This window comes from Hordeum vulgare, chromosome 4H (genome assembly GCF_904849725.1).
Source record: "Hordeum vulgare subsp. vulgare chromosome 4H, MorexV3_pseudomolecules_assembly, whole genome shotgun sequence".
NCBI classification, from domain to species: Eukaryota; Viridiplantae; Streptophyta; class Magnoliopsida; order Poales; family Poaceae; genus Hordeum; species Hordeum vulgare.
Window position 1 is genome coordinate 367,954,805 of NC_058521.1, and position 22,413 is coordinate 367,977,217.

Genomic DNA, 22,413 nt, shown 5'->3' on the forward strand with positions numbered 1-22,413 from the left:
AATGTTCGCGACTATAACATGTCAAAAAGAAAATGTTCGCGACCATAACACGCATGAAGGACAACTCCCGTGAATTCCTTGTGCACACAAGCACCTTTTTATGCCAAGAGGAGCGGAAAGTCAAGGCCACGAGCCACTTACTAGTGGAGAGGGAAGCATTGCGATCCAGTGATCCATGCCATTCCTGCCGCGAGACCAGAAAAATTCATCAAAAACCTCAAAGACCAAAACAGAAAAGAAATCATAGAGAAATTGAGAGTAGAATCTGAGACCAGCAGAGGTAAAGCTCCAGCCTCCAACCCAACCCTCTGCCGCCCTATTTTACTTCACCACGGCCGCGGCCTTTGTGTGGCCTCCATCCCCTGTTATCCCTTCTTCTTCCCCGTCTCGCCCCCTCCCTCCTCCTCCTCCCCCCCATCGGCAAACCCCCTCTCGCTCTCCACCGCTCGCCGAGTTTTGCCCAATCCGCGCCCTGCCGAAGCCTGGGTCCACGAAGGGGGCCCACTTTCGCCGGCTGCCGCGCCGCCGATGAGATTGGCCGCCGCCGCGCCATGCAACCCCCGACGTCCGCTCTGTCTGGTAGGCCTTGACTCCTCGTTAATTGCCTCGCCTAGGTTTTTTGGGGGATAATTATGCTTTCGGAGCCTGATTTTTTGTTTTTGTTTTGTTCCTGTCATGTAGCGTTGTCGCTGGAGTGCGCGAGCTCGTGCAGGCCCTTGTGGAAGGGGGGCGGCGGAGCTGGGAGGCCCTACGAATGCAGCGTGCTCTCTTGCGCCTGGAACGCTCCACGCGCGCTCACCGGCGCGCTTGCCAGCACTACCCAGTGCTCCTCCTGTAGCCACGCTGAAGCCGTAGGTGGCGGGAGGTGGCGAGGTCGCCCACGGCAGAGTAACAACAACACGGTGTGTTGCTGCTATCCGTTAGAGATTCTGCCATATAGCTGTGCTGTTATAAGAATTCGGTTTCTCTGCTACTTTAGGTTTTCAATAACCGAGTGGCAATGGATATTAGTGTTTTACCCCATTTTGGTGGAATTAGTGAAACTACTGATCCGAAATATCAAAACCATCAAAAACGTGTTAAGGGCCATTGTGAAGTACCTTGTCTTAAGGGGAAAAAAATATATCCCATTTGTATGACAGGTTATTTCCTTACGTGTTCCATTATCATGTACATCCGTATAGGTTCCACCAGCAAACACATTTAGGACCAATTACTGCTAAATGTATTCAAAATGACTCACGTTATGGAAATATTGGTTCTGTAATCACCTTGTCAATTTCACAACCTGTAATCTCTTGTATGCTCTTTAGATGTCCACCATTGGCATACAGATCGTATGTACTCATACAGGCTTAATGCCAGCCGCCCCACCATTATTTTCTTAGCTCTCCCATCTAGTTCACAAGATAAGAGTGTCCCTTCTATTGCAAGTGGACATCTTTTCATAAATTGACACACGTCCCATTTTCATCTTTTGACCACTGACTTTATCATAACATATTCATAGTGTTTCTAAGATAACATTATGGAACCATATTTGCTTGAAATATACTAATTAACTTTTGTGTAGTCAAACTGAGTAGTTTTGTGTATTTTAGGTGTGGAAGTTTAATCGCAAATATTCTGAAGTGAGAAAAAATGGTAGCAGAGGGAGGGGTTGCTATTTCTTAGAGCAATCGGGCCAATCTCTTGTTTCATTTAGACCGTAGTGAAAGAATTAAAATTCAAAATAATCTGAACGAGTGGAAACGTTCATACATCAAGATCACCCAGCAACAGCAAAAACCAAGGGACATGTCTGTCCAGAAGAGCATGTTCTTACTTCTTAGCTACCATAAACTAAAGACAAGTATCTAGAGACTGATTGACATCCAATGGTGCTGGTACTAATTCTGAAATAGTTAATTTTGCGAGTGTCTAACTTCTCAAACCGATAGTTGGTCACCGAGCTCGTTGGTTGCATTTAAAATGATACTTTCCTTAATAGTTGCCGCCTTTTATTTCCAGTTACTGCACATCACCTGGCCAGAAGAAACCAACAAAGGAAAGTTGGGTCATGGTTCATCAGCTAGTTTTGTTTCCTCTGGAAAAAAAATCAGATATTGGTCAACTCCCGTGAAATCAATGTGGAGGGTTTCATGCTATTCGTCGGAACCGTTCGACCTTGTTTCTCCAGAAACGTTATGGGAGGTGTGTCAACAAACCACAAAGCTCAACACTCTTTGCTCATTTTTGGTGTACATTTAGTTTGTACTAGTCATGTTCACATGGCTCTTATTCTAAAATCAGCTTAAGATAATGGTTAATTGCTTTGCTCTATCAACATTTTATTTGCTCACTAGCTTTTTGACCATTTCATGATAGGATGTTAACGTGTATAATGTTTGTGGTCATTTCTCTTGTTGTTTCGCAAGTCTCCAAGCATATACAACAACGACGACAACAACAACATAGCCTTTAGTCCCAAACTAGTTGGAGTAGGTTAGAGCTGAAACCCATAAGATCTCAAAACCAACTAATGGTTCTGGCATGTGGATAGCTAACTTCCACGGACCCCTGTCCATGGCTAGTTGTTTGTGATATTCTAGTCGTTCAGATCTCTCTTTACAGATTCCTCCCATGTCAAGTTTGGTCTACCACGACCTCTCTTGACATTATCAGCACACTTTAACTGTCCGCTATGCACTGGAGCTTCTGGAGATCTGCGTCTGGCACTCATAATCCAGTAGTTGTTCAAGTCATCAACGATGTTTCCATTACAGAAGTTACGTGCATGCATACTATAGCATTGATAGAGACGCACTCACGTGAAAAAGAGGAAAGAGGATATTGAACATGCATGCATTAAGTGGGGAGATGTGCATGTGTCGTGCATGCAAGGAAAGACTCATATACTAGCACGTTTGTTTAGTTTTCATTTGGGCCAGAGATTAGGAGTAGCACGTGTCTCCATGAGTAGGGGCGGAGCCAGGATTTGAATATAGAGGGCCGAAGAAGCAAGGATCAAGTGTCACACCCACTGTGTCACACTCACATAGCAACATACGTTTTCCAATGACATTACATGGATAGTTTATGTAAGTTATACAAGTCACAACAACAGTTTGACTAAATTTAGCCTTGCATACATTTATTTATAAGATTATAAGAGTTACTCCCTTAGGCCCATACTAAGTGTCACTCAAGGGAGGGAGTAATAATCTGCACTATTCTTAATTCCTGTCAAGGTTAAACTAGATAATATAGTATAGCTAAATGGAAGAAACAGATAAATTAGATCTATATCTCATCTTAGTACATCTAATTAACTATTCTTATGAATTAAGTTATACTAAAATTTGGTGCATTAGAGAGAGGTAGATTAGTTGTATGCATGTATCTTAAGAAACGATCTAGCCAGGGAGTTCACTTCACGGCGCCATCTGCGTGCCGAAAGCCGGCGATGGCAAAAAGAAGCCGCCGTTGCAGGACTAATAAGTGGCCAGGTTGAAATTAGTATATATAGATTACTTACAGCGGGTCTCCAATCTCCTAGCGTCCCGCCATGTGCTCGTATGTGATTGTGGACGGCGGCGAGGCGAACAGCGGCAATCGGCCATGGGAAGCACCCTAGACCTAGACTCACATATGCCATATAGCAGCGAGACGCATATACACCGGTCGATCTGATCGATGGTAGGGTAAAACAACGGCACAAGGCAAAGCTACAATGTCACATGGGCTGGGCTTTTTGTTTCGTGCGTTATTGATCAAGCTTGGGCTAATTAAGGTAATTATTACGCCCAGCCATTAACACAGCAACCGTACGTAGTACGTGCTGTATAGTCCCACACTGCTCGCTGAAAATAGTTGGGGGTGCGATCGGTTCGGGGGGGGGGGGGGGTCTAGCCCCTGCTCGCCCCCTGTCTCCGCCCCTGTCTCCGCCCCTGTCCATGAGGGAGGAGTGCTGGTCGCTGCTAATAACAAATGAGTCTTGGTAAGCGTCGTGGATGTCTCGAGAGATCAGAGAGCTGCTCTCTTTGAAGGGAACATGGCGGGGTCCACTTGTAGTTTGCACCAGGATGCACCAAACAAAATAAAGAGTCCTAGTGTCTTATATTTTCTTATTAAGATCAAGTCGGTTGCTATTTTCTGGCAGTTAGACTTCCTTCCTAATTTGTACGTCTAGCGTGTTGGTCAAATCATGTTTGGGTCGGCTATACTAATATAAATAGCCATAGTACGGTCATTGTAAGGTTAAGTTATTTTATGATGATTTAGACACTATGTGTGTTTCGGTCGTCGGGCATTATCGAGTTTAGATAATTCTTGTCAAAAATCTCTAGTGGTGTGTGAGTTCCTGCGACGCGAAGCGTAGCAGATTACAAGATGAGCCTATACAATTCGTCCACGTTGTTCTTTCAGATTGAGGGGTTGGTGTGTTGTTTCTGTGGAGTTTGTGAGCATCTTCGTAAACCCGCAACTAGTTCTTGTTGCGATGGAGGTTTGTGTCGTGAAAGATCGGGCCAACAACAGATCGACCCTTGCCTTGAGGTTTGATGAGGAACACTAGAAGAGAAAATAGTAATCATATGTCAGATTTGTTTGGTTACTTCTACATGCTTCCACACTAGTGTAGTATTTCTTTTTCTTTTCTACCCTACCTTCTGTTTTCTAGAGTCCTCTAGTTGTGAGTAGCCATGAGTAGAAGGATGTATCTTAAGTATTTTTTTCTGAAATGTTTTAGCCATAAGTTGAAGTATGTGAAGGCTTTCCAAAGCCCTATAAATAGAGGTCCTCACCTCTAGTTTGTGACCAGACTATGTATCCCACTACCTATAATAGAACTTGGTGTTCTTATCTAAGGTCTTGGAGTAGGTCTTGTGCCCTAGGAGTTCTGGATTGAACTCTTGCTGCCATATTGGCCTACACTCGCCTCTAGAGCGATATCTAGCGTAGTACGTTGAAGTAGTTCCTTCAACACTTGTGCGGTACACATTGTAGCATCAAGGTGGAGTTTCTCCTTCACAACCTTGTGCTGCTTCAGGTGGTACCAGAGCCCCGTTGATCCATACAAGTTCTTGCTGTTCTCTTTGAGAGCAAGCTGCAGCAAGCAATGGAGCAATTGGAGAAGAGGATGGATGCTCCAGAACAACAAACCAAAGAGTTGCGTGAAGATCTTAATCGGAGGTTTGACCAGCTGGTTGAGATGATAAGGAAGGGTGTTCCCCCTGCTGCCAATGAAGGAGATTCATCTAAAGAAGATGTTCAAGAAAGAAGGAGATGTAATCTTGGAACAAGACCGCCACAACAACGTGGTGTTCAACGTACTTCAAGATGACCAATTTATGTTGAAGCTTCTGAAGGTGAAGAATATGATGATGCCCTTGAAGAACGTGATCTCTATGCATATCGGAGAGTACCCAACTCTACATATGCAAGGGATACATACAAGGTGAAAGCTGAGATGCCAACTTTTCATGGAAATGTTGATATTGAAGGGTACCTTGATTGGTTATATAAAGTGGAGACTTCCTTTGAGGTCATGGAGGTTCCGGAAGATCTTAGAGTTCCTTTGGTCATGTACAAGCTGAAAGGAGGAGCCGGTGCATGGTGGCATCACGTTCAAGAAGAACGCAGACTGAGAGGAAAACATCATGTGAGAACTTGGCGGTAAATGAAAAGTCTTTTGGAAGGTAGATTTTTACCCGTTGATTATTACCAGATCCTATTTATCCAATTTCTAAATTATGCTCAAGGGAATAGGACTGTTTCAAATTACACGGAGGAGTTTCTAAGGCTACAAGTGAGATGCCACCTTGCCGAAACTGAAGATCAACAAGTTGCAAGGTACATCAATGGTCTCAGTGATGCTATTCAAGATCGATTGATGATGCAACAAATCAGGTCCATTGTGTTAGAGTTATAATATAAGTCATGCACCCTTTTGTATTTATCCCAATATATATAAGGGGTTTCCTGCATATAGTCCATCACCTGTACATGTATATATACTGGCCTATGGCCTCATGGGAATACAAGTTGCTTATTCCTAACATGGTATTAGAGCCTAGGTTCTTTTTGCACGCGCAACTCGTGCTCTTCCTCTCGTAATCTTCCCGTCGCGGCGACCCCGTCCTGCTCGTCTCGTTCAGCTCCTCTCGTCTCGTTCCGCTCGCCCGAAGGAGTTCCAGTCGAGGCGGCTTGTTGACTGCGCTCCAGATCGAGGATCTGATCCAGCCGACGTGTTTTCCCCATCAGCCGGTGCGGCTCCTATCCAGCGGCTCCCATCTCGTCCCAATCAACGCGGGAGTCCCAGTCGACGCGGCCCCACGTCATCCAGATCGCGGATCCGCTCCAGATCGAGTCCTGCGGTTCGTTGACTGCGCTCCAGATCGAGGATCCGATCCAGCCGGCGCGTTTTCTCCATCGCATCTACCAATACGGGATCGGACGTATACGGGATCAGACGTCTCCTGCTACAGCCAGCGCTGCTCTCGTTGCAGCGCCCGCCAGCGCTCCTCTAGTCCCCAGCCACCGCTCCAATCCCCCGACTTGGATCCGGCTCGGCTTGCTACTGCTGGTTCTCGGCTAAAAAAAAAAGAAAAAGAAAAAAAGGCGTCTAGGAGTTCCTGTCTCGGCTTCGTAAGGAGTTTGAGCCCCGGCGTGCTCAGTTGTTTGCTCGTGGCCGTATCTCTCTCATGGAGGCGCTTTCTGAGATTTGTGCTGAGGAGACTCGCTTACGTGGTGCTGGTTTGCTGGAGGTTCCTTCGGTGCTCGCTGCTCGGGCTACTTCTAAGCCATCTGCTGCACCGACCCCTTCTCGCTCGAGTGCTCCGCCGCTCTTGCCCACACCTTCTGGAGGCTCAGGTCGCCCCCGTCCACATTGTGGCTACTGCAACAATGATGGTCATATTGAGTCCAACTGCTACACGAAGAAGAAACACTTGCGCAAGGCGCGCTCATCATCTAAAGAGACCTCGTCATCTACCTCGACAGCTTCAGCCATCGCTTTGACTGAGCAGGATATTCTGAGACTTAAGCGTCTGCTCGCTGCTTCGGGTTCTTCCTCGACGGGTACTGTTGGTTCTGTGACTGAGGCTTCCCGAACTGAGCAACCACCTTCTACACAGTCAGGTACACCCCCATGGGTTCTGGACTTTAGAGCTTCCTTCCATATGACTTCTAATTCTTCCACTCTGTCCTCTCTTCGATCACTTGATTCTCCTGTTCATGTGCTCACCGCTGATGGTACTCCCCTTCCTGTCGTTAGTAGAGGCACTCTTAGCACTCCTTATTCTGTTCCTGATGTTGCTCATGTTCCTCGACTTACCATGAATCTGTTTTCCGTTGGTCAACTTGCTGATTCTGCTTGTCGTGTCATCCTTGACCTTGACTCTTGTTCTGTCCAGGACCGTCGCACGCACACTCTGGTTGGGGCTGGTCCTCGCCGCCGTGATTCTGAGGGTCTTTGGGAGTTGGACTGGCTTCATGTTCCTTCCGCTGCCCACTCTATCACACCTATCACACCCGTCTAGCCTTTGCCATTTCGTTCCGCTCCCTCTGCTTCTCCACCTCCAGTCAATTTGTCGCCACCATCTTCCACGGTCTCCTCATCTAGCATGTCACCGGATTCTACACCTTCATCTCCGGTGACTTCTTCGTCGCCACTCCCAGATTCTATTTTGGCGATTCCTCCTTCCATTTTTCCATCTTTTCCTCAGTGTTACACTCGTTGTTCATGTTCTGTGGATGCCTCTGTGGATGTGTCGTCATCCTCGTCTCAGCCTACTTATGGCTTGCGTTCTCGTCCTCGTCCGCCTGTTTATCGCTTTGGATTTTCCACCGCTGGAGCTGCTGTTCTTGAGCCGACTACTTATCATCAGACTGTTGTTCATCCTGAATGGCAGCTTGCGATGGTTGAGGAGATTGCTGCTCTTGAACGCACTGGTACGTGGGATCTTGTTTCCCTTCCTCCCGGAGTCCGTCCCATCACTTGTAAGTGGGTCTACAAGGTTAAGACTCGCTCCGATGGTTCTCTTGAGCGTCACAAAGCTCGTCTTGTGGCTCGTGGTTTTCAGCAGGAGCATGGTCGTGATTATGACGAGACTTTTGTTCCTGTGGCTCATATGACCACTGTTCGTACACTTCTTGCCGTGGCCTCTACACGTCACTGGTCTATCTCTCAGCTTGATGTTAAGAATGCTTTTCTTAATAATGAGCTACGTGAGGAGGTGTACATGCAGCCTCCACCTGGGTATTCTGTTCTTGATGGCATGGTATGTCGTCTTTGTCGCTCTCTCTATGGCCTTAAGCAAGCCCCCCCGCGCCTGGTTTGAGCGTTTTGCCTCTGTGGTGACTGCCGCTGGTTTTTCACCCAGTGTTCATGATCCAGCATTGTTTATTCACCTTTCTCCTCGTGGTCGGTCTCTTCTTCTTCTCTATGTTGATGACATGGTCATCACTGGGGATGACCCCGAGTATATTGCCTTTGTCAAGGCCCGTCTTAGTGAGCAGTTCCTTATGTCTGATCTTGGGCCTCTTCGCTACTTTCTTGGGATTGAAGTCTCTTCTACCTCTGATGGCTTCTTTATATCCCAGGAAAAGTATATCCAGGATCTTCTTGCTCGTGCTGCTCTTACTGATGAGCGCATTGTTGAGACTCCTATGGAGCTCAATGTTCACCTCTCTGCTACTGATGGTGATCCCCTGCCTGACCCGACGCGTTATTGTCATCTTGTTGGCAGTCTTGTTTATCTAGCTGTCGCTCGTCCGGATATCTCTTATCCGGTTCATATTCTGAGTCAGTTTGTCTCTACTCCCACATCGGTTCACTATAGTCATCTCCTCCGTGTTCTCCGATATCTTCGGGGCACGATCTCTCACCGTCTATTCTTTCCTCGCTCCAGTTCTTTACAGCTTCAGGCCTATTCGGATGCTACGTGGGCTAGTGATCCTTCAGATCGCCGTTCACTTTCTGCTTACTGTGTTTTTCTTGGTGGTTCTCTCATTGCCTGAAAGACGAAGAAACATATTGCAGTTTCCCATTCGAGTGCAGAGGCTGAGTTGATAGCGATGGCTCTTTTGACGGCAGAGGTGACTTGGTTACGGTGGTTACTTCAGGATTTTGGTGTTTCTGTCATTGCACCGATTCTGCTCTTATCTGACAGTACAGGTGCTATTAGCATTGCGCGTGATCCTGTGAAGCATGAGCTCACCAAGCATATTGGTGTTGATGCTTTCTATGTGCGCGCTGCTGTGCAGGATCAGGTTGTTGCTCTTTGGTATGTGCCTTCCGAGTTACAGTTGGTGGATTTCCTGACGAAGGCCCAGACTAGAGCACAACATGGCTTTTTTCTCTCCAAACTCAGTGTTGTTCATCCACCATGAGTTTGAGGGGGGGGGGGGGTTGTTAGAGTTATAATATAAGTCATGTACCCTTTTGTATTTATCCCAATATATATAAGGGGTTTCCTGCATATAGTCCATCACCTGTACATGTATATATACTGGCCTATGGCCTCATGGGAATACAAGTTGCTTATTCCTAACACATTGATCAAGCACAAGCTTTAGCCTTGAAGGCCGAGAGGTTTGTGAGGACAATAAAGACAACTAAGGCTCCATATCCTCCATATCCCCATATCGAAGGCTCGTCTAGGAGTCAGCCTAATAGAGTGGAAGAAAATACCGCTCCACCAAAGGCAAAACGATCCATCCAGAAGCAAACAAAAGGCAAGGCTAAGGCCGTGTTCGGTATCGCTCCGCTCCACAACTCCGGGAGCGGAGTTGACGGAGCTGCTGTATAAAATGGTGGTGTTGCTGTTGCCCCACTCCGTAGATTCTGGGAGTGGGTGATTACCGAACATGGCCTAAGTCCAATGAAGGTCCAAAATGCTATAAATGTGGTCAAGAGGGGCACATATCGAGCGGTTGCCCACTAAGGAAATTTGTTAACACAACTATCCATGTTGGTGAAGACAATGAGGAGGAATACGAATATGAAGATGTAGAGGGACAAGAGTTTTGTCAAGAAGAAGGTGAAGAGGTGGTATGTGTGATTCAACGTCTCCTATGTTCCACACCACAACCTGATGCCACACAACAGAAGAAAATATTTGAGAGTAAATGCATGGTGAATGGCAAGGTATGCAAATTAGGGGCTGATAGTTGCAGTTGTGAGAATCTTATCTCCCAGAAGTTGGTGAACCATTTAAAACTTGAAACCCATGATCATCCAAATCCCTACACTATTGGATGGATCAAGAAAGGAGTGAATATGAGGATCACCAAACAATGCAACCTGCCATTTTCTTTGGGCAAGCATTATCGCTCAAATGTGTTGTGTGACGTAGTTGATATGGACGTCAACCATGTTCTTCTTGGGAGACCTTGGCAATTTGATGTGGATACTACACACAAGGGCAAGGGAAATTCTTACTCTTTCATTTGAAACAAGAGAACGATCATTATTCTACCAAATAAAATTGATGGTAATATCTCTAAGGAGGAGGGGAAAAGTATGTTAACTATTTCCCACACCTCTAATGAGTTTATGGAAGCCTTGAAGGAGTCAGATTCATATGTTGCACTTATTGTGAAAGGAGAAGAGCACCCGGCTGTTGAAATTCTAGCAAAGGTACGTGGCTTATTAGCAGAATTTCATAACATACTTGGAGAGCCACAAGGCCTGCCACCGATGAGAGGAATTCAACATAGAATTGACTTAATTCCGGGAGCAAGTCTTCCTAATCTCCCACACTATCAAATGAGCCCAAAAGCGCATGAAATATTGAAGGAGAAAGTGGAGGAATTGCCGCAGAAGGGGCACATTTGAGAAAGTATTAGCCCATGTGTTGTACCAGCCCTGCTCGTACCAAAGAAAGATGGATCTTGCGCATGTGTACGGACACTAGAGCCGTTAACAAGATCATTGTAAGGTATGGATTCCCTATTCCCTGTCCACTAAGCTAGATTTGAGAAGCGGATATCAACAAATCCGTATTAGACCCAGGGATGAATGGAAAACAGCCTTCAAGACAAAGGAAGGGTTGTTTGAATGGCTAGTCATGCCATTTGGACTCTCAAATGCACCAAGTACCTTCCTGCACTTAATGAATCAAGTCCTTCGACCCTTCTTATCCCACTTTGTTGTGGTCTATTTCGATGACATCTTGATCTATAGCAAGGACGAGATGAACACTTTGACCACATTCGGAAGGTGCTAGAAGTACTAAGGGAAAATGAGCTCTACGTCAACTTGAAGAAATGCGTTTTCCGGCAAACACAACTTATTTTCCTAGGATTCATCATAACATGTGATGGTATTCGTGTTGATGATTCTAAGGTTGAAGCAATCCAAGAATGGCCAACTTCGAAGACCATTTCCGAGGTAAGAAGTTTTCATGGCCTTGCAACTTTCTATAGGCGATTTGTGAAGAGTTTTAGCACTATCATGGCACCAATTTCCGAGTGCCTGAAGAAAGGAAAGTTTCAATGGACAGAAGCGGCTGAAGCTAGTTTCAATGAGATCAAGCAAAAGCTCTCACAAGCTTCTGTCTTGGTTCTACCTGATTTCAACAAGACTTTTGAGTTGGAATGTGATGCAATGGAGTAGGCATTGGAGCTGTTCTATCTCAAGAAAGGAAGCCCATTGCTTTCTTTAATGAGAAGTTAAGCGAAGCTAGACAAAAATGGAGTACCTATCAGCAAGAATTGTATGCCGTTTTCAGAGCCTTGAAGACTCGGGAAGTCTATTTGCTGCCTAAAGAGTTCATTGTTTATAGTGACCATCAATCCTTGAAAACATTTTAGAAATCAAAAAAATATTGATCGCATGCTAGCAAGATGGTAGCATATTTGGAGAGATTTAACTATCTCATCGTGCATAAATCTGGAACAACTAACCGAGTGGCCGGTGGCCTATGCTTTGAGTCGTCATGCATGCGTCTTGACTTCTTTTGAGGTTGAACTTCCAGGTATGGATCAAATAAGGGAGTTGTATGAGGATGATGAAGACTTTGGCCATGTTTGGATAAAGCACCTCAGGGACCAACCATTAGGTGATGACTATTTGGTGCAAGATGGCTATCTCTTAAAAAATGATCGTTTGTGCATCCTAAGGAGTTCTTTGCGTGACGAACTAATTAGAGAACTCCATTCAAGTGATCTTAGTGGCCATGTTGGACGAGACGACACTATTGCTAACCTGGAAGCTCGCTACTTTTTGGTACAACTAAAGAGAGATGCTGAAAAGTTTGTTCAGCGATGCCCTATATGTCAAACTTGCAAAGGCCAAGTGCAGAACACAGGGTTATACATGCCTTTGCCTGTTCCTGTTGCCTCATGGGAGGACATCTCTATGGACTTCGTCTTGGGTTTGCCAAGAACAAGACGAGGGAGTGATGCGTGTTTGTGGTCGTGGATAGATTCTCTAAGATGGCTCATTTCATCCCATGCAGCAAGACGACGGATGCTCATCATGTGGCAAACCTATTCTTTCGGGAAGTGGTTAGACTTCATGGAGTTCCAAGGTCCATCGTCTTAGACCGTGATAGCAAATTTCTTGCTGCATTTTGGCTCACTTTGTGGAAGCAATTCAACACTGAATTGAAATTTTCTAGCAGTGCCCATCCACAAAAGATGGACAAACTAAAGTGGTGAACAATTTTTTGGGTAATCTGATCCGATGCATTTGTGGAGAAAGAAAGGGACAATGGGATTTGGCTTTATCTCTTGCAGTGTTCTCCTACAATAAATCCAAGCATAGACCCATAGGAAGGAGTCCTTTTTCCATTGTCTACACGAAAGTTCCGACACATGTGGTGGACCTGGTGAAGCTACCATCAAGGGAAAACTCAAAATCAGCGTTGTCCTTTGCTGATAATTACACCGAGTTATTTGAAGAAATTCGTGGTGTTTTGGAAGCACAAAATCAGAAGTATAAACAACTTGGTGACTTCAAAAGGAGGCCGAAATCATTCCAACTTGGTGATAAGGTGATGGTCTACCTCTGAAAAGAGAGTCTGCCTTTAGGTGTTAAAGGGAAGCTTAGGCAGCAAAGGCATGGGCCCTTCTCTATCGTGAGGAAGATAAACGATATGCTTATGTGATAGAATCTTCCAAGCGACATGAGTATATCCAACACTTCCAATGTTGCGGGCTTGACTTTTTACCATCCAAAAGAAGCGCTCTATGAAGATAACTAGAGGGCGAATTCCAAACAACCAGGGGAGAATGGTGAGGAACACTAGATGAAAAAATAATAATCACATGTCAGATTTGTTTGGTCACTTCTAGATGCTTCCACACTAGTGTAGTATTTCTTTTTCTTTTCTACCCTACCTTTTATTTTCTAGAGTCCTCTAGTTGTGAGTAGCCATGAGTAGAAGGGTGTATCTTAAGTAATGTTTTCTGAAATGATCTAGCCATAAGTTGAAGTATGTGAAGGCTTTCCAAAGCCCTATAAATAGAGGTCCTCACCTCTAGTTTGAGACCAGACTATGTACCCCCACTACCTATAATAGAACTTGGTGTTCTTATCTAAGATCTTGGAGTAGATCTTGTGCTCTAGGAGTTCTGGATTAAACTCTTGCTGCCATATTGGCCTACACTCGTTTCTAGAGTGATATCTAGCGCAACACGTTGAAGTAGTTCTTTCAACACTTGTGCTGTACACATTGTAGCAGCAAGGTGGAGTTGCTCCTAGACAACCTTGTTCTGCTTCATGTTCGCTCTACATCACATTGTATATGCCCAGACCATCTTAGACGATGTTCGAAAAGCTTCTCTTCATCAGTGCTCCCCAACTCTATCACGTATATCATCATTCTGGACCCAATACTTCCTTCTGTGGCCACACATCCATCTCAACATGCGCACTTCCGCTACACCCAACCGTTGAACATGTCGCCTTTTAGTCGGCCATCACTCAGCGCCGAACAATATTGAGGGTCAAATCGCCGTCCTATAGAACCCGTCTTTTAGCTTTTATGGCACTCTTATTTCACAGAGAATGCTAGAAGCTTGCCACCACTCCATCCATCCGCCTTTGATTTGATGGCTCACATCTTCATCAATATCACCATCCTTTTGCAACATGACCCCAAGTATCGAAAGGTGTCCTTCTGAGGTACCCACCTGACCATCAAGGCTAACCTTCTCCTCCTCATGCCTACCAGTATTGAAACCACATCTCATGTACCCAGTTTTAGTTCTACTAAGCGTAAAGCCTTTTGATTCTAAAGTTTGTCTCCATAGCTCTAACTTTCCATTAATCCCCATCCGACTATCATCAACTAGAGCACCACATCATCCGCAAAGAGCATACATCATGGGATATCTCGTTGTATATTCCTTGTGACCTCATCCATCACCAAGGCAAAAAGATAAGGCTCAAAGCTGACGCTTGGTGCAGTCCTATTTTAATCGGAGAGTCACTAGTGTCACTATCACTTGTTTGAACACTTGTCACAACATTATCGACATGTCCTTGATGGGGGTAATGTACTTTGTTGGGACTTTGTATTTCTCCAATGCCCACCACATGACATTTTGCAGTATCTTATCATAAGCCTTCTCCAAGTCAACGAATACCATATGCAGGTCTTTCTTTTGCTTCCCGTATCTCTCCATAAGTTGTTGTACCAAGAAAATGGCTTCCAAGGTCGACCTCCTAGGCATGAAACCAAACTGATTTTTGGTCATGGTTGTCATTCCTCTTAAGCGATGCTCAATGGCTCTCCCATAGCTTCACTGTATGGCTCATCAACTTAATTCCACGATAATTAGTACAACTTTGAACACCCCTGTTGTTCTTGAAGTTTGGTACTAATATACCACGCCTTCATTCTTCTGGCACCTTGTTTGCTTGAAAAATGAGGTTGAAAAGCTTACTTAGCCATGCAATCATCGTCTTAGAGGCCTTTCCACACCTCACTGGTGAAAGGATCGATAAGGTTGACTGGGGGGGGGGGGGTGAATAGGCAACTACCAATATTTTGCCGTTCTTTAACAAATTAGGTTTAGCAACAAATAGGTTGTCTAGATATGCAACTAGGTGAACCACCGCCCTCGCCGGATCTCCGCTGCCAACTAATGATCTTCGTCGCCCTTGCCGGATTCCACCGGCGATATCTGTCTTCCTCGCCGTTTTCTACCTATTGCTGGCTCTGTCCTTGTGTGCCTGGTTCTCATCTGGCTCTGAAGACTCGCACCGAGAGCTGCTGTTGCTTGCTTGTTGAAAAAACCCCAGTTACTATGTCTACATCGTCAGGCTATGTCGCAGTTCCTCGCTGTCCGATGATCTTTGATGGCACTAACTACATCGAGTTTGTTGGCTTCATGCACATTCATATTCGTGGCGTTCGTCTCTGGGGCGTTCTTTCTGGCGAGGTCCATTGTCCGTCGTGTCCGGTTCCACCTGTGGCCCCTACTCCGCCGACACCATCGGTTCTTGCTGTCGATGCTAATCAGGCTGCGAAGGATGCAGCTAAGCTGGGTGATGAGGCTGTCGTCCGTGCTTATGATGAGCAGTTTTCGACTTATGAGGAGGCTCTTCAGACTTATCATGAGGCTCTTTCTGCTTACACTTAGTGGCTTGATGATGGTGCCCGTGCCGCAGCTGTTCTCACTGCTAGTGTTCTGCCTCAGTTTGCCTCTGAGTTCTTGGAGCTCGCTATCATATTTGAGATGTGGACCTGTCTTTGTCAGCGCCATCAGCCCTCAGGTGATGCCTTATACCTGTCTGTGGTTCGACAGGAGCATGCTCTTCAGCAGGATGACTCCAGTGTTGACGATTTCTATGCGCAGAGTTCTACTATCTGACGTCAGATTGATTCTCTCTGCACTGCCAGTTGTCGTACTTGCCAGTGTTGCCAGGCTGTGCGGGCTGATTTGGAGTTTCATCGTATTTATGAGTTCTTGTCTCGGCTTCATAAGGAGTTTGAGCCCCGGCGCGCTCAGTTGTTTGCTCGTGGTCGGATTTCTCTCATGGAGGCGCTTCCTGAGATTCGTGCTGAGGAGACTTGCTTACGTGGCGCTAGTTTACTTGAGGTTCCCTCTGTGTTCGCTGCTCCGCCTGTTGCACCGCCTCCTTCCCGCTCCAGTGCTCCGCCGGTCCTGCCAACTCCTACTAGCAGTCAGAGCCGCTCTCGTCCTCATTGCGGCTACCGCAACCAGGATGGTCATGTTGAGTCTCAGTGCTTCCAGAAGAAGAAACACATGCGTAAGGCGCGGTCATCATCTTCAGGGACTTCTAATTCTACTTCGACATCTTCAGCCACCGCTTTGACTGAGCAGGATATCTAAGACTTAAGCGTTTGCTTGCCGCTTCAGGTCTTCTTCAATGGGTACTGAAGGTTCTGTGTCTGATGCTTCCCGCACTGAGCAACCACCTTCTACACAGTCAGGTATATTCCCATGGGTTCTGGACTCCGAAGCTTCTTTTCATATGTCTTTTCATTCTTCCAATTTGTCCTCTCTTAGATCGCTTGATTTTCCTGTTCATGTACACACTGCTGATGGTACTCCTCTTTCTGTTGCTAGTCGAGGCCATCTTACTACTCCTTATTCTGTTCTTGATGTTGCTCGTGTTCCTCGACTTACTATGATATGTTTTCTGCTGGTCAACTTACCGATTCTGGTTGTCGCGTCATCCTTGACGTTGACTCTTCTTCTGTCAAGGATCGTCGAACACACATGTTGGTTGGGGCTGGCCCTTGCCGCCGTGATTCTCAGGGTCTTTGGGAGTTAGATTGGCTTCATGTTCCTTCCGCTGCCACCACTATCGTCAATTCATCCGCTTCGGTCGCTTCAGCTACCGGTTCCTTTTAGAAGTGGCATCATCGACTTGGTCATCTTTGTGGCTCTTGTTTGTTGTCTTCAGTTCGTTGAGGTTTTCTTGGGTGTGTCTCAGGAGACGTCTTTTTAGAATGTCAGGGTTGTCAACTTGGCAAACAGATTCAGTTACCATATCCGACTAGTGAGTCAGTGTCTGAACATCCTTTTGATTTAGTCTATTCCGATGTATGGGGTCTGGTTCCCTTTGCTTCGAAAGGGGGCCATCGATACTATATTATTTTCATAGATGATTTCTCTCGTTACACTTGGCTTTATTTTATGACTTCTTGCAGTGAGGTTTTGTCCATCTATAAGTGTTTTGCTGCCATGGTTCACACTCAGTTCTCCTCGCCCATTCGTGTGTTTCGTGCTGACTCCGCTGGTAAGTATATTTCTAAGCTGTTGCGTGGTGTTCTTGCTCAACAGAGGACTCTTTCTTCGTTCTCTATTGAATGGCGTTCTCTTCCTGGTGCTCATGCTTAGAATGGCGTGGCTGAGCGCAAGCATCGTCAGCTCCTTGAGATGGCCCGTGCGTTGATGATCGTCGCCTCTCTTCCGCCTCATTTTTGGGCCGAGGCTGTCTCCACCTCCCCCTATCTCATCAATCTTCAGTCGTCCGCTGCTCTATAGGGCGGTGTTCCTTTGGAGCGTCTTTTTGACCGTTCTCCTGATTATTCGGCGCTTCCTTTGTTCGGTTGTGTTTGATATGTTCTTCTTGCCCCTTGTGAACGCACCAGACTGACCGCTCAGTCTGTTGAGTGTGTCTTCTTAGGCTATAGTGATGAGCATAAGGACTTCCGTTGTTGGGATCCTATTGGTCGTCGGATGCGTATTTCTCGGGATGTGACTTTTGATGAATCTAGTCCCTTCTACCTGTGTCCACCTAAGATTTTGAATTATCAAATTTAGAGTAGACATGAATTTTCTATGGATTTTTTGATTCTGCCAGAGAAAAAGAAAAAGGGAGAGAATTACCAAGGCAACCGGGCTGACCAACGCCCTAGGCATAGAATAGTCATTGGGCCGGCCCAAGGACTCAGCCGAGCGGGGGAGGAGGCGACACCGAAGACGCCTTTGGGGGAATACGCCTCCCAGGCGGGGAGACGGGCGCCGGGAGACCCACCTCCAGTTATACGGCATGGGCCCGGCTGGACAGTCGTTGACGGGTGGGGGCCGCATGTCTGGTTCACCCCCTACCTCCTGCTCGATTAGGGGAGAGCCAGGGAAGGCGGGGCCTGACGCTTGTTGGCGCTCGTCTCGGTGGCTCCGGCCACCGGCGTGCTCGGGGGAGAGAGCCGCACCACCCCGGGGTCTCTGTTCTCGCCCGGGGGCGCCAAGTCGAGCGGTTCCTTGGCCGCGGCGGACGCAGCCGACGGCGAGAGTGGGCACGGTGTAGCAGCCAACGGGAGGGGAGGAGTGGAGCACGGGGGAGCTCCATATGGCAGTGGGGGTCCTCTGGTGAGGCTTTGAGAGGGAAGGAGTGGCCAGGGAGCTCGAATTCGTGCGAGGGCCGACAGGAGAGCTCCGGCCACGGGAGCGAGTGGAGGGCGAGCGAGGAGAGATTGGCTGGTCCAGGATGTTTCTGGGAAGGAGAGAGAGCGAAGGGAGACGAGAGAGGGGGCTCGGGGTGGCCTATATACCCGGTGCTCGAGTCTACCATGGATGGCGCCCATGACGCTTTCCGAGCTGGCCCTGGTGGCCATTGGGAGGGGAACGAGGGTATCTGAGGCGTTTGTGGGGCTTGCCCACGACGCAGGAGAGTGAGAGGGAGAGCGGGGTGAAGCCAGGGTGCCGCGTGCGTGCGAGTTCGGCCATTGGCCATGGGGGGTGGCCGAGAGCACACTCGGTATGGGCAGGAGAGAGAGGAAGGAGGGGGACAGGGTGGTGCCGTGTCTCGGACGCCGAGGGCATCTTGCAGGCGAGGGGGAGGGGCTCGAGGTGGCCAGGGTCGAGAGGTCAGCCCAGGGCCGTCTCCAGAAAATTGGGGACCCGGGACAAAAATCAAAATAGGGTCCTAATTTTTTTTAAACGTCAAACTGAAGAACTAATGTAAGCAGAGCATACTCTCACTTAATTATTTAACTTCAAATATGTCTTATTTGGTACAATATTTAGAAAGTCTATCAAATACAGTAAAATAGTAAATATGGTACTACCGCAATAAACTTATAAACTGACCTCATTTTCTACCAAAAAATAGCATTCTTCGAGTATTTCTTGAAATGAAATCTTCGATCATATCTTCATAATTAATCTTCTCCAAGACATCATTTTCAAGTGCTATTGTTGCCAATCCATTGAGTCTTTCTTGTGTCATAGTAAAACGCAAGTAGGATTTCAACAACTTGAGTTTAGAAAAGCTCCTTTCTGCAGATGCAACTATCACCGGAATGGTTAACAAAACTCTGTATGCAATAACAGAATTAGGATAGATTAGGGAGCGCTTCTTCAAAAAGTTCAAAATATCAAGTGGGCTATAGATTTCTCAAGTGAGTCCTCGCGAAAAATTAGCTCGCAACCCAATTGAAGTCCATCATTGTCTTTATGTTCTCCACTCTTAAGTGCATCTTCAAGATTAACACAAGCAGCCAACAAACTCTTGTCATCCAAGGATCGTAGCCTATCTGAAGTAAACAAGAAACCAAATATTTTTTCATACCCCTCATATTGTTCAAATCTCGTGTTAAGTAAAACTAGACCTTGGTCAACAATATGCAGAAAATAATTGACCCTGAATGACTCCTGTGCTGATTGTGAAACAATAGATGGATTATCCGCACCCTCATCAAATTGCCTTTTTCTCTTGGTTGTACGCTTGGTGCGGAACTCTGGATTAATATCCATATCCATTGCAATTTTTTTTGCACCTTCCAATGCTTTTGAAAAGCCAGTTTCTCTATACTTAGTGAAGAAAGAAATCAAGCCCTTTACAGATTCAATTGCAATATCAATGAGCATATCCTTTGACTGCAACTCTTTGCTGATCACACTTGCTGCCTCCTATGTGACCAAGAGCCAGAGACCATCCAACACCTGCTGATCTCCTGCTCCTTTGCGCGGCAGGCATGGCATGAGACGCTGTCCTGGCTGCACCTCCCGGTTCCTCTGCCGATGCATGACGCCTCCATCCAGGATTGGTGGAGTAGGTCAAGAGACGCCACCCCACCACCGCTCCGCAAGACACTGTGATCTGTCGCGCTGCTGGTCCCCTGGATGATATGGAAGCATAGGAACGCGTGTGTGTTCGATCATATCCCTCCGTCGCTCAACGAGCTCTTAGATAGGATACAAGATGAGGTTAGGTGTTGGGCTCGGGTAGGGGACAAAGGGCTTAGGGTAGCCTTGCCCCCAACCTGGGATGTCCACTAGACCTGCATGTAACCGTGTTGTCACCACCTCTTCGGAGGCTGTAAACTCCCCCCTTTTCAATGCAAAGAAACGCAAGGCTTTTGCGTTTTCTTGAAAAAACTCTTTGCTGATCAAATTAATAGCTGATAATATTTCATACCATATGATTATTGACACTAAGAATTCAAAGTCACAAAGATAATTTTTTGCCAATGACCGAGCCTCACTACTGGTTGATGGATCTTTATCATTTTCAGCCACTTGTAGTAAAGCCTCCCTTATTTCTGGTAATTGAATCCTTATAGTCTTAACACTATCAACACGACTCTCCCAACGAGTAGATGACAATGACTTGAGAGTCACTCATGTTATGTTATCTTTGAGAATTTGCCTTCTTTTAGTAGAATTAGCAAATGTTGTGTAGATGCGTTGGATAACTCCAAAAAAATCTGATGCTTTACGACAAGACTTTGCCATATCACATAGTGTCAAATTCAAACTATGACAACCACAAGCTGAATAAAAAGCTCCCCGATTTATATTCAAAACTTTACTTTGTACCCCTTTATGACATCCTTTCATATTTGACTCATTATCATATCCCTGTTCTCTCAGATTGTCAATATCAAGGTCAAGACTTTTCAATTCATTTTTTAGAACATCAAACAGTCCTTGCCCGGTGGTGTCATTCACATCCAACCCGAGGCGCATGTCATACCAAGTACTCATATTTGTGACATGTTCTCTACCATTTTCATGCTCTTTGAGCCTATTGATAAGATGATGCCAGTCACTAAAGCCATCATTTGCTAACTGACCTCTCACATGTCCCTTTCTTAATAATTTGCAGCAAAAACAAAAAACTTTGTCAACATCTTTGCTGTACACAAGCCACTCTCTATCGCACCTTTCTCCATCCGAGAGAACTCTAGTGTACGATAATGCAGAAAACCTTCTACCCAATCTGTCTCTAGGATCAAGTGCATCCCATGTTCTTGGATCAAATATATCAGGTTGAACATAATTATTGATGTTATCAGCAATATTAGAATCATCACCTTCAGCGGCAATATTAGCACTATCACCTTCAGCGGCAATATTAGCAGTCTCTTCTTCATCAACATGATTAGAATCATCATCTTCGTCGACATTCTTAGTATCATCACCTTCATCAGTTTGTGCAATGTGAGCCTCAACCTCTACTGGATCACCACCATGTGCATCGGCAACATTAGCATCTGGAGTTGGGCTGAGGTTTTTTCACAACAAATTTATCAAGATAACCCTTTTGTATTCGAGCATCTTCTTCTACTTTTTGTTTCTTCCTTCGCTTTGAAGCACCGGAATCATACTTCCTTCCTGGATGCATGATTCTTTCTGTTTAATAAGATAAAATATAATCTGAATCAATTCAAACCAGAATTATAAACCTTTGTAGCTAAAAATAGAAAAGACTTCACCTAGACCTAGATGTAAGATTAAGACCATACCATGTTCCTGAATCACGATAGGCCAAACATTAGGATTCAGACAGATGCATGACACATCGTTTACAGCAGACCGTGAGCTATATACCTAGTACAGAGACTTGCGCTTGCAAGGGGAAGATGATGCGCTGCAGCGCTGGTCGCCGGCCACGTAGGTGCGTACGTCTGGCCTGGCGTCTTCCCTCTGTCGCCGTCGACTCGACCCGTCGCCGCCGTCTGCTGTCGCCTTGCTCGATACCTGCCGGCTGCTGCCGACGCCACTCGCCAGGCACGCAGCTGCCGTCCAGATCGCTAATCGTGACTACTGATTATGACTACAAAGGCAGGGATGCACGAGGGCTAAGTACGTGCGTACGTGGGCTACTTGGCATTGCTATTTTACTGGGCCTTCTTTTTTTCATACATATGTAGACTTATTTTTTGCTGGACTGGGTCGGCCAATTTGGCCATCCTCATCGACGGGGCTGGGTCAGCCCTCTAGAGCGCGTGGGCGTGCTCAAGAGCGCGACTTTGGCCGGCACGCCAAAACTTCTGACACGCTTTGACGTGGCTTCTCATGTCCACTAGCTGCAGGAGGGAGTACTTTACTTGGAAGGGTCATTGGATGCCCCGGGGGTGTGTGGTTGAGATGGAAAAGCTGAAAGGGGAGAGAGCAGGGTGCTGTCCAGGGATGCAAAAGTTAGTTTTGCCCCACTCCATGATTGCTTCGAGGCCATGCAAGGTTTAGAGGTAAAGGGGCACTAGGATGAAGTGTGGT

The 22,413-nt window shown here is 46.3% G+C and overlaps 1 protein-coding gene across 2 annotated transcripts in view; it reads left to right on the forward strand.

Moving 5' to 3' along the window:
* Positions 1-264: 264 nt before the first annotated feature.
* LOC123448638 (putative GTP diphosphokinase RSH1, chloroplastic) overlaps positions 265-22,413 on the forward strand; it is a 35,275-nt gene continuing 13,126 nt past the window's right edge. Inside the window, exons 1-3 of one of the 2 annotated variants that reach the window (XM_045125599.1) lie at positions 265-579; positions 682-902; positions 2,011-2,193. In XM_045125599.1, coding sequence (XP_044981534.1) covers positions 552-579; positions 682-902; positions 2,011-2,193 — 432 coding nt within the window. In that variant the 5' untranslated portion in view covers positions 265-551. Of the gene's footprint in view, positions 580-681; positions 903-2,010; positions 2,194-16,317; positions 16,392-22,413 lie in introns of those variants that run through there. The other variant, XM_045125600.1, reaches the window with a different exon arrangement.